General features: G+C 38.5%; 2 protein-coding genes across 2 annotated transcripts in view; both read right to left on the reverse strand.

Annotated features, from left to right (window-relative positions):
- rnf152 (ring finger protein 152) overlaps positions 1–2,734 on the reverse strand; it is a 72,909-nt gene extending 70,175 nt beyond the window's left edge. The window contains exon 1 of the mRNA XM_088643987.1: positions 2,605–2,734. The gene's annotated coding sequence lies outside the window, so the exon portion shown is untranslated. The remainder of the gene's footprint in view (positions 1–2,604) is intronic.
- A 206-nt stretch (positions 2,735–2,940) lies between these two features.
- On the reverse strand, positions 2,941–11,011 carry LOC148657555 (uncharacterized). Its single transcript, XM_088643997.1, has 6 exons — positions 10,931–11,011; positions 9,661–9,813; positions 7,203–9,140; positions 5,408–5,518; positions 5,085–5,183; positions 2,941–3,980 (listed from the first exon to the last, which is right to left on the reverse strand). The coding sequence occupies exons 2-6, from the start codon at positions 9,809–9,811 to the stop codon at positions 3,949–3,951; spliced, it is 2,331 nt and encodes a 776-aa protein (XP_088500123.1). The 5' UTR covers positions 9,812–9,813; positions 10,931–11,011; the 3' UTR covers positions 2,941–3,948.
- Positions 11,012–12,411: the final 1,400 nt, after the last annotated feature.

A 12,411-nucleotide genomic window follows, 5' to 3' on the forward strand; every position in this document is an offset into this window, starting at 1 on the left:
TTCATATGCAGAACTTCTTCTAATGAAAAGTCGTACAGATAAAATGTTGCATTTTGTATTTGGTGTATTATGTTTTTGTACATTTATTTTTTGCAAATTAATACAAATAAATGATCCAAAGCAATGAGACATGAGCAATATACATAGAATTTTCCTTCTTTAATCCAAAAATTCAATACCTATTGTTTACAAACAGGCTAGAGGCGGATTTTTTATTTCCTTTTTACATGCAAATTTCTCAAAGAGTTTATGCTTAATTACAAGATCAAAGGACCTTTTAACAGTGAATTGAAACTGGTTTTTGTTCATTCCCATTGTACTTGTCATCTTGCAGAGCAACCAGGTATTTAAAACAAATTACCAAACATTTGTATTCTACTCTATTTGTAGTATAATGTATATTGCAAACTAATTTGAAAGATGTTTGGCATTCAGCAAACCACGGAAAAGACAGGTATTAGAGTTTACTAGCACTACATTTTCTTTGTTTTAAGCTAAACAAAAGGAATTTGTCATGATTGAAACAACCCAGGCAGCAAACCATTTGACATCTCTGAATTGGTAACAAGCACTTGATTTTTTTTAAACATTTTTTGAACCAATGCTAAATTTATACAGTGTGTTTTATTTGACAGATATATGATCTATCCACCATTTTTACTGTTTTTAAAAAAAACAACTGTTGAGCATCTATAAGAGAATTAGTAGCTCCTATCTGATTTTGTCCCTTTAAAAACTCACCACTGCTGCAACATCATAAAATACGTCTCTGGCATTCAAGGAGAAACAAAGTCCTTTAATACAAGGTTTATCCAACCTTGTGCTCTCTGGAGTACATACAGTATGGTTACCATCCACAGAGTGCCCCTGGGTTAACTTAATTCATTTCGATGCAGCAGCTATCAAAATAACTTCTTACCACAAATAGAACAATTCCAGTCTTTTTAATTGTCTGAATAAGACGCATTGGAGAGGAGGCAATAAACCAAGATACAGACAATATTTTGCTTCTGAACCTTAACATGTTGCAGTGGGGCTGGGGATTTCTGATGCAGCCTGACAGCTCTTGAGTCCCGGGTTTGATTCCGGCCCAAGCAGATTCTTCTCCACTCCCAAAGACAAGCAGGTTGGTTTTATTGGCATCTCTAAATTTTGTTGTGCAAAATTAGCATCACATTCAGGGTGTAGCCTTGCTTTGAGCCCTGTGCTTCCCGTGTAGACCTCACATTACCACAACCCTCATCTAGAAGGAGTGTCTTTTTGATATTTAACGGATTAAAACGCATATGAATGATAGGCATTAGTGATTGTAAGTGAAAATAAAAATCATTTTTTTGCCGTTTGTCTGTGTGGGGGGTGCTACATCTTAATCAAAATTCTGCTATATTAATCTCAAATGCCCTTTAAACATTTTGTTTCTTCTACTGTGCGTTTATCACAGTAAACAGCTCAAAAGATTGTATCCATTGAAACAAACTGCCGATTTCATAGAGAGAAATATCTCCCCTTAGAGCAAAATTACAGAGATAAAACGGAATAGAATTACCTAATCAAATAAAATATACCATGCATAATCTAAAGTAAATTAATTCACCACACATTAATGAGCAACGAGCTAGATAGGTCGAATGTCCTACTAGTTTATAACCTTCTGTTCTTACGAACACACGCAGAAATACTATAAAGCGTTTAATTTATATATATGACTTGAGTTTATCAATATTTAACTTGTATATTTCAGCTGCCTAATAACATTCTTATCCACTTAAAAAAATGACCCGAAAAATATTCCAGCATTTGCTCTCCACCAACAAAAAGCACTTTCTCCAAGATAAACTGAATCTAATCGCTCAGTGTGACTATAGCGCCATCTGGGGGGTTTTCTTGTGACAAAATATACCGCGTTCTAAACACGAAGTAAAAATAAAGATTAAGGTGGGGTAACAGAAAAAAAAAACATTCACACCCTGCCTTTGGTAAACACGTTTTAGAATGACTCCGATACACAATGAACAACTAGTAATAAAACGCATTATTCCCAATGCTAATGTATGAATCGATTTACCAACTAGTGAATTATTTTTTACGCGTTGCAAATAGGCGACTGGTTTCACCTAAAGTTTTAAACCCTTTTTAAGTGTGTCATATTGCGTCTAATTAACCTATGTTGACAATTTTCTGGCTTCTCAAAAACTAAAAAAAAAAAGTCACTATTTTTACCTTCGGTCTTTCTTTTTGATAAAACTTTAGAAGAAATAGGGTTAATGGTGAAATCCAGTCAGACTCACACCTCCTCTCCGTTTCATATCTGAACACTCTTAAATCTTTTCTCCTTTTCGTTTAATTAGCTTTATTCAACTTTTTCCCCCAAGTTCAGATGACAGGTTTTTTCTTTCCCTTATCACGGCGCCCTCCCATAGTTTAACAGCTAGAAATGCTTTATAACTATTGCTTGCAACCTTTATCATGTAAAATTTTGCCTAAAACCTGCTAAAATCAATTCCGGGCAAGCCAGTTACTGTTCGAACGACATTTGGCGCTTTGTTTCCTGCAGGAGGTAATATTACCCTTTTCTCTGTGAATCTGAAGACGTACAGTACTCACAGCAGCTCCCCTGAGTCGTGCGGTCGATGCCCCTTTAATCTGGTTGTGCTCTGGCGCTCTGCTTTCTTTCTCTGCCCGTGGCACAGGTGGGTTTATAGACCGAAACTGTATTTCAAGTGCCCCAATCACACCCTCACACAGGGCCATGATGTATTAAGCTCACGTGTTTTTCATCGCATGAAGGGACATTTAAACAGCAGGCGTGAAACGAAGAGTTGGAACACTAAGTGAACTTGGCTCAATTCATAAATATTCTGTGAATTTCCAGTGAAAATGTAGTGTAGAAATGAGGAAAAACAGGAGGAAAATAAATAAATGCAGGTGAAACAAGAAGGGGTTGTGTACCCCGGCTATTTTAATAATTGTCCTGCTTAACGTTTAGAACAAAAGTACATAGCAAAACTTTATTCTTCATGCAACTTTTCTAACAGCATAACGTCTTTATCAAAAACAAAATATAAAAACAAACCCGAGCCTACAAGAATAACGATTAAACTTTAACTTGATTGAAACATTGACTGTAACACAAGATTGACATAATTGCTCTACGATGACAAATATTGTATCAGGCATACGAAAAGTACCAGCCCTACTGTATAAGCCTTGAGTCAGAGCCCCGTGACTCAGCAGTATTGCAGACAATTGTTCCAGTTATCACATTTCACTCCCCAATTACAATTTACATGTCAGAAATAATTACAAACAACCAATACGTGAATAAAGGCCCCTTTAAATTCATAGGTCTCTAAGATGAAGTCCATCATATTTTTATATTTTAATCTTCATACAACTGGATGGTGCTGGTCTTTCGAGACCTTCATATTTTATTCAGTATATACCATGTGAAGAGGAGCAATCCTCTGATTTCCCTGCTTAAAAAACATCAGAGGAGTTATTGTCACAGATGGAGCTGAAATCACAGGTGGCACATTTTCACAGCACCAGCGCCTAGGCTGAGAATGTCACCATTACCTCAATTCCCCTTTAAACCTCAGTTGCCATATTCAGTCCTGAAAATGAATATTAATAATTGTACTTTCTTCAGACAAAGAGCTTTGCATTTTTATCCAAGGCAGATTAGTTGAATCCATCTGTTCAGTTTCTGTGCTGAGTTTAGAATTGTGTTTTCTTGGAAAAATTGCTCACACATACAGTACTGTATAATCCCTTTATCTTCCCCATAGCCTATTCAGATAGAGATCCTACAAGAAAACAGTGTCTCTCGGCTGGTTTGAGTTGGAAAAGGTGTTTAATACTTACAAAGTGTTACGTGTCACGTTAATTACAGTGCTAATAAAATGTTTTTTTTTAAATAATTATCTAGTGTCTCAAGTGAAAATCATCTCAGTGTCTTGTGCCTCTTCTATTGCTGGATCCTAAAAAAAACAAAACAATTTAAAATCAGACACTTCAAAGTAATTCCAACTAATTCGGGATGTAATGTGGAAAAATTCAGTTCCCAGGGGAGGCATGATAATTGCAGCTTGACATCTTTTCAATGACCGGTTTGGAGAGCAGACATTCAAAACAACTGGATGTAATGGAGGTCATCGTGATGTCTTACATCTAGAAAATGGGAGAGCATTACACATTTCTATCAATGTGTGTGGCATAAGAATGAATGCATTAGAGTGAAAAACTAGGGGCCAGCCCAAGGATGAAAGTGTGTCATTTCTTTAACCTATTTATAAGTTAAATTTATGAATTTAGATTTAATTTTTTTTATTTAGAACAGCAGCCCCAGCTCACGATTTATATCCTAATACAGTTCTCGGAATGCCAAGGAACATCAAAGGTGATTCCACCCACCCTCTCCTTTCCCAGGTTCATTGTGCTCCCATCAGGAAGACTGTATAGGGTACCAATTCAAATATAAATGTCTATTAGAAGTCCTTTGTCCCCTCTACAATAAAACCGCTCAATGCATATATGTAAATGGAGTCCCCTCTGCTACCTATTAATTTATCCATTTATTTGTAAACATCAGTATTGTGAACAGAGGCATTCTCCTTCACTTCCTGGTCCTGCTCTGGCTTCAAGTCAATGTCAAAACAGCTGATCTCCGAGTATGGAAAAGCCATTCTGAAACCATGACATCTGCCATTTGACAATACCTCATTTAAGGTCAAAGAATAAATTGCCAGTTAAGATGTAAAAAGGTTAGGCATTTTTGTTTCAGAATCACACAGGGGTGTTTTGGGTCAAAACTGAGCCATTTGTAAATCAGGTGTCTCAAAACCAATTCCTGAAGATCACAGATTCTTCTAGTTTTTGTTCCATATAATTGACTACTCAGGTTTGAACAAAAGTCATAAGAGACTAGACCCTATAGGAACACAGTCTTAGACCTCTGCTGTAAACTTTTGATGTTCTTCTAATAGGAGAGAAACGATTTAGTTCTTTGCCAGTGAAAAGATTTTTCCTTGACTCCTAGTGATCCTAGCGGCACCATGGCTGAAGAAGAATAAAACATCACTGACCTCTTGTTCTGTTCGGTCTTGGCTGGTCTCTTTCAAGAGTTTCACTGTGCGCATTTTTCCTGTGTCTCTGTGCAAGTGGCATGTATGACACATTTTTCTCTAGAGGTGATAGAAAAAATATTTGAAATCACCTGTGTGTTGTTGCATTAGGACTATTACTCCACGAGGCATTCTAAAATAAGAGGAACTGTATGTGGAACAGACTTCATTATCACCAAAGAGCAGAACATTGCACTACATACACACAAGAGCCTTTGGAGTCAACGAGACACCTCCTTAGAGTAAACCATTTTACTTCAGCTGTGGTGAAAAATAATGCCTACCTTGTGACTGGGGAAGTGTTTTCCTTTCTTTATTCGTGTTTCTCGGTCTGGCTCCATAATTTTCCCAATCCTCCTTGTCAGGTGTCGATACACTTTCTCTCCATGCCTTTTCTAGACAAACAGAAAAGCAAACAGTGGAGACCGGGTTCACTCAACATCTTTGCTAGAGAAGTTACTATTAATAAAATATATTCCAGGAACTTTCAGAGTTAAAGGAACTTATCGCTTTTAATTTCCATGAATCCACTGTATAAAATCCATTGTATTCTTGGTGTGAGTTGTAACCTGGAGCCTATTCAGAAAGCAGACAGGACACAATGGTCTGGAATGGATGCCAGTTTATCGCAGGGCACGTGCACAATTTAAAGACGTTTTAAGTGAACGAAATAGCTTGTTTTTCGAAGCTAGGAGCAAACCAGAGTATCAGGAAAAACAAAATGCACAAACTGAGGGTGACCATGCAAACAGAAGGCATCTCAGACCAGATTGTAACTAAGGTCCAGGAGCTATGAGGCAGTGGCACCAACCATTACTCCATTTCTAGCATTAACAGCAAGACAACTAAATTATGTTGTGCACCAGAGTTATGCTACATCTCTATTTATACAGTTTCATAAAATATTTTATACATCACACCTATACTCAATTTCTTTAAAGGACCTGGTACATTACATCTATAATGCCAGACTTCCCTCAACCCTGTCCCCCTAAGTTCCCTAGCATTATGCAATATCTCCAGAAATGTAAATTGCAAATAAATGCTTTTTGGGGAATGATAATAGCTCTAAATACCCAGAAAGTTAAAACAATACTTTAATTGCAATGAAGAACAGACTATGAAATTGTCTTACATCTGTGAACCTCATGTGCAGTATATGATGATAAAATCATTAACAAGAAGCGAGTACCCAACCATGTATAAAGAGTATTATATATAGTTTGGAAATAAAGACATTATTTGACTGTTACCTACAGTTGTGATTGAGAATATTAAAAATACTTTGAGTAAACTACATTCAATTTTCTGCTGTATTTATTTTTCACAGCAACCAATTGCTTATGACTCTTTCTTCCTTATCATGATTCCATTGACAATGTACAGATGTCTTCTGCAAATACACAGGGTCACTTTTCCTTTGCTGTTTATGATATTTAAGCAATTTGTAAAGTAGCATTGGTTAAAACATAGGTTTCTTACAAAACACACATCTAAGTTTGAATTCTTCTCCACTCCCATTCACAAATGACCCCATATCACAGCCCTACCAACTGGTCAAACTGGCCGGTTCAAATTCCACAATCTTCAAAAAACTGAGGAAGATCTTGAACAGGTGGGCTTGAGTGAGCTGATCAGATATTATACGCAATGCTGAGAAACAGGGGTGAATACAATACATTAACTACTTGAATTGGTGGCATTAGTATCATTAGTGTGTACCTTTTCTCCTCCTGGCAAAACATTCTGAACCAGTACCTTTTGTCTTTATGCATGTTCCCGAAATAAGATGTAACTGCTCCACACAGCCAAGATTTCTTGGTACAACATTATTAGATTCCTATACTATACAATGTTTTTCATATTTTTGAGAAGGAGTGATCCCCTAATGTAAAATTAAGCTGATGGCTGTTGAAAGAAATCTCAACTTGACTGCAACACGGAACAAAAAGTTGTCACGTTTTTTCATGCCTGCACCCTAACATTTGCGGACATCAGAAAGCTCCCATGAAGTACACTAAGGATATCTTACAAATGCTTATTTTAACACTTTTGCAGAAAAACACCTTTGTTCCTGACCTTTACATTTGCCTGGAGTAGACGTCACCATAACTTCAGCATTACACTCCTTCATGGCGTCTGGATGGCTATATTCATAGGCAAGCTTGGCCTCTTTTCCAGAATTCCTCTTTTCTTTGACTTTTGGACTCTGAAAAACTGAATTGTTTTCCGACACTCTTTTAGAAAGAATCCTCTTCCTTGCCGCCATTGACGTCCTAGGCTCCTGATTTTGTTTGAGGGGTTCTGATGGGCCTTTAACCTCCAGTGTTTCATGGTCCAAGTCCTCATTGGCATTGTTGCCCACAGCTTCAGGCCCTCTCACTTTCATAACCTGCGTTGAGCTGTATCTACAGGCTGCACAGGTTTGTTTAAGGTCAGCAGTTTGTTGGGTTAATTTGTGCCTTTTGTGTCCACATAGAGCTTTTGAATCAGAACTACCATGTGCGTTCTGTTTTGACAAACAGTGGGTGCATCTTTTTGCTCCCTCATCATTTGGATTAAGAGCATTCCTGTTAATGAGGTGATTACAAAACCCTTCATTTTCAGGGGTTCCCTTCACCTCCAACAATCGACTGTGCCTTTTTTTCACTCTCTTTTGCATAGAGGTATCCATGGGGTCACAGGGGCCTTCACATGTTAACTTTGCCTTTTTTCCCATCCTTATCGCATCTTTGGAGGTACTGAAAATGCTCAGGTGGTCCTGAACACTCTGGGGTAATTTGCTGAAATAATACACATTGCCAAAGTCTGCTAACCAGCTTGCGGAAGGAACGTATGGAGGCAGAGTCTCCACAGGCCACCCCGCCTCATTTTCATTTTTATCCTTTCCTGTGGTGTGATCCTGGCTGTTTGCCACAGAACCCGTCTCCATTTGCTCGACGTGACTATCTGGGGCTCGCTCATTGAAGGGCTCCTCAGTTGCCTTTTCAGGGTGCATCTTACCCTGCTGAGCCAGCCACTCTTCAGGTGAGACATGAGGGTCCAGCTTTGTGACTGACTTTCCTGACAACTCAGCTTTCTTCAAATCTTCTACATGCAGGACTTCACACTGTTGCTTGGGGTTATCTGCGGGAACATGCTCAACAGGTTTTGCACCGCCATCTTCCTCATGTAGATGTCTTGGTGCACCTTTATCATTCTGGACCACTCTTGGGTCCTGCTCAGTAACTGGTGCTGACCCTGTCTTGTTTGGTCTTGTTCTGTGTTCCTTGTGAACAGCAGGTTTCTTCTCATCTCTGACAGATGCGACAGCATTGGGTGGAGAAGCTCCCAGGAGTAGTACGTCTGGGAAGGCAGGCACACATTGCTCCTGGAGCTCCTCTGGGCGCACTGCATTCTGTAAGACATTAGTCTCGTTAATGGTGGAGCTGTAAAGTGGCATTACACCTTCTGTGGAGCTTACAGACCACACATCGCACTGAACCAGATTCCCTGAAGTGCTTGGGGAGGATTCAGCTGTTGTCTCCCGTGACCTGAAAATTTTAAGAGTGGACGGCATGTCTCTGCATTCTATCCTGACCTCCTCTTTCTGGAAAACAAAGCTCTTGGGACTGGTAACCCTTGATGTCAGAGAGCCTGCTTCCTCCCCTGGGACGTCCTGTTTCTCAGAACGCGAGCAGACAATGGAGTTTGAGAAGGAACCAACATGTCTCGCTTCCCTTACAGAGTCTGATCTCCCAGCTTGGGCACCTCCCACACAAGTACCAATAACTCCTGAATGCTGCGAGTCATTCATCAGCACAGCTGGATCGGTCTGCACCTCCGAGCTGGTGGTCTCCTTTGAAGTGGTGTTCTGCTGATACCGAAATCTCCTGGCATGATAGGCCATGGTGGGTGGGAAGTGGGGATTTAAGAGTCTTCTGTAATCCGCAGGATGCAGCTGAGCCTGAGGGACAATATAGCCAGGAATTTCCATGTAGGGGTTTGGAGGTAAAGGTGGGAAACCCAAGCCATAACCTTTAAAACAGATCAGAAAAAAGTATCAATCTTTTAATTACACTCTGTGCCACTCCAGATGTACAGTATGTATTGGTGCCCAGTAATACACCAGAACCTTCTGAGACGGATGAGTGATTGTATCAGTTAAAGGCATTGAGAAATTGTACAATGAAAGGTGCTACATAAACACAAAGATCTGAAATGTGGTTGTAGCTTCAGAAGCATCTATTGCATTATCTTACCGTATTTAAAATAACAAAAACAAATGATTCATTTTATGATTACCCTCCACATAACGAAAGGCTCTACTGCAAGCGGGTTCTGATTTACAATGGCAATCACCCGGCCTACCCATTTACACAGCTGGGCAATTTAGTGGAGCAAGGTACTTAATTCGGATCACTTCACCATCTGTCCCCCCAGCTGCGATTTGAATGCATAAGCTTCCAGATGTTGCTACTCCTACTCCACATGGCTACCCGTGAACATTCGATCACCCATATGTTTCCGTGTATGAAAACGCCCTCTAATCACCTACCTAGACCAGGGAACCCACCGTAGGCATGGTATGGCATAGGCATGTGCCAATGGTATGGAAAATAAGGTGGGGATGGCTGCACATAGAAAAAGGGTCTGGTCTGTTCTTCTGGGTGCTGCCCATTCCCCACAGGATGTGGTGCTGCAGCCATATCTAAAACCAAAACATGTGACAGTCGCGTTACGGTACAAGACACCATCCATTTTCCGTCCTGATCCCTTTTACCAGCTTGCCAAATTTGTTTCCTTTACGAATAAGATTCCGACAGGGCAGGACAGTTGCAGCAGGACAGGCCTGAATACCTCACGTACGTAGCTGCGCTCATGATGTCACTGCGAAAGAATGTGCTCACCTTTAATGTACTTAACTGCGATTCAGGTGCGTAAACCTGCATATCTTGGCCAGGGCACAAATACAATGTTTGGGACAGGCTATCTGGCTGAAAAAGCTTTGTGCTGTTATGGGTGGGAGATTACTTCATAAAATGTTTTCAAAAGAAATCATGATCCCCAAATTATTCAAAGATCCAGGGTTGGAAAGCATTACACCTCTGTCAGTAACATGTAAGTTTTAATTATTTTTAACTGCTTTATAAGAATCACCTTAACATGATATGCAGTTAATGTGTGTTTTAAAAATGATCCATTGACTTCTAAAACAGCCACTTTGACTCCTTGTGAAATCCTTAACTTGTTAATTAGTAAGCATAAAACTGTAATTGACTGTAAGGACCTGGGTTAAGATACACCTACACCTTTTTAAGAATATAATACAAAGGCTTGTCTTCTAAACAACTACTTTATTATAAAATGTGTACTTTCCTCAAAAAAGTTGTATAAAAATGGCAAATGCTATATCTAATAGCTTAGCTTTATATTATCAAGCAATCGGACAGGGTCTCATGTTGAATAAATAAACAAGCACATATATACACTGTGTGCTGATGCAAACTACTGTGATGGGTAATACATTCAACTATGGTAAAGCAAAATAATTTACCCTTTTCTTGGATACTTTAAAATCCCATTCCCTTTGTACAACAAGCTAATTATTTGAATGACACAGAACATTTTATACATTTTTAAACAGGAAAATTAAAAACAAAGGCTGAGAAAAACAGAATTGCATGATAGCAGATGTGCAGAAAAGGGGAGCGCAAACTCTGTACTGGTTGTATAAATATATTCAACAACAAATGATCACACATTGGACAGAAAATGGTACAATGCAACTTAAAGACCAAAAAAAATGAACAAATAATCATACATACTTGCAGGAAGAAATTCTGGCAAAATGCTTGCACAAACTTACAGCTGACCTTATGTAGACAATTATGGAAGGTGGGGTAAAATTAGCATTGACAAGTGAGAAAAGAATGTGATTGGTTGATTCTGATTGGACTAACCTGGCTGCTTACCTTTCACAGTGGCAAGGGAGAAGCTGACCACTTGCAATCACCCTAGTGCTTGGATCTGACTTTGATTTTTATCAGATTTATTTTAAGCTCTACCTGTAAGTGTTAAAATCACTTTTTTTCTTTTGATATAAATTAAACAAACTCAAAAATATATAAACCAGTGTAAAGTTAATTAAATCCTCATTGAATAAGATACGAGATGAGCTCCTTCCACTGGCTGGTGAAAATAAACTGGATTTCTTTGTAGTCTGTTAAAAATTATTTAATGTTTATGCTGGATTTAAAATAGAAGGACATATATTTTGGGTTTCGATAAACTTGTTCTTTTTGCTTTCCTTAGTAAATACGGAGATTAAATGAACTGAAAGCTAATTAATTTTAAATGCAAAGCAGAAGTTGTTGCATACAATGAGGAGTAACTTTTCTGGTGCTCCTCTTCTCAACAAGAATTTTCATTAGCATTTTCAAAATTAATCTGTGCCATTTCATTTAGCATATTTAAACTTTTTTCGTTCATAAAACTTAATATGTTTAGGATAGAAACAAATCTTATACAAAAGGTCAAAGAACACAAGAGTATGACTGGAATAACAACCAGGAGACTCAATGTCTCCACTGAGTGAGAGGATGAGCTGGGGAAATTGATTTTGATAAATTAGTTATTTGTTAAGATCAAGTCTTGTCCAGAAATTGTGACATAAAATAAAACCTTAATTTATTTTAGAACTGTTTAAAGACATCAAATACCAACCAATCAAGAAAATGATTTAAGAAAACAGTTTATGGTCAGAACAATGAACTTTGAAGTGTACAGTGCTATAGGCTAAAGAAACAGTTGAAAGATCAACATGAATGATTACTCATGAGTGGGGGTGATTTGGTTTACCTAGCTGGTTTATTAAGAACTTTCCTGATCCAAGGACTTCACACAGCCATTTCCTGAATGCAACCGAGTGGTAGTCTTCAACCATAAGATCTGGTAACTTGCTCCATACTCCCACAACCCTTTGAGTAAAGATGTGTCTCCTGGACTTGGGTTTAAATGCACTTCGTTGTAGTTGTCCTCTGGTTTGTATTTCACAGTTTTGTTTTCTGAAGTCCACAAGAATGACTTTGTCAATGTCCTTGAGGTTGTTTAAATACTTTTAGCAGGTCCCCTTCTCTGTTCAAGACTAAAAACGTTCACTTTCAGCTTGTCAGTACAGAACATTCCTTTAAGCTCCAGGATGCATTTGGTTGCTCTTCTTTCGACTTACTTTGCTGTAACATTTAGATCCCATTTTAAAGTCTGCACTTATCTAACTTATTTGACTGACGTATCCTAACATGTTTTT

The sequence above is a fragment of the Lepisosteus platostomus genome, chromosome 8, assembly GCF_059453375.1.
Source record: "Lepisosteus platostomus isolate fLepPlt1 chromosome 8, fLepPlt1.hap1, whole genome shotgun sequence".
NCBI classification, from domain to species: Eukaryota; Metazoa; Chordata; class Actinopteri; order Semionotiformes; family Lepisosteidae; genus Lepisosteus; species Lepisosteus platostomus.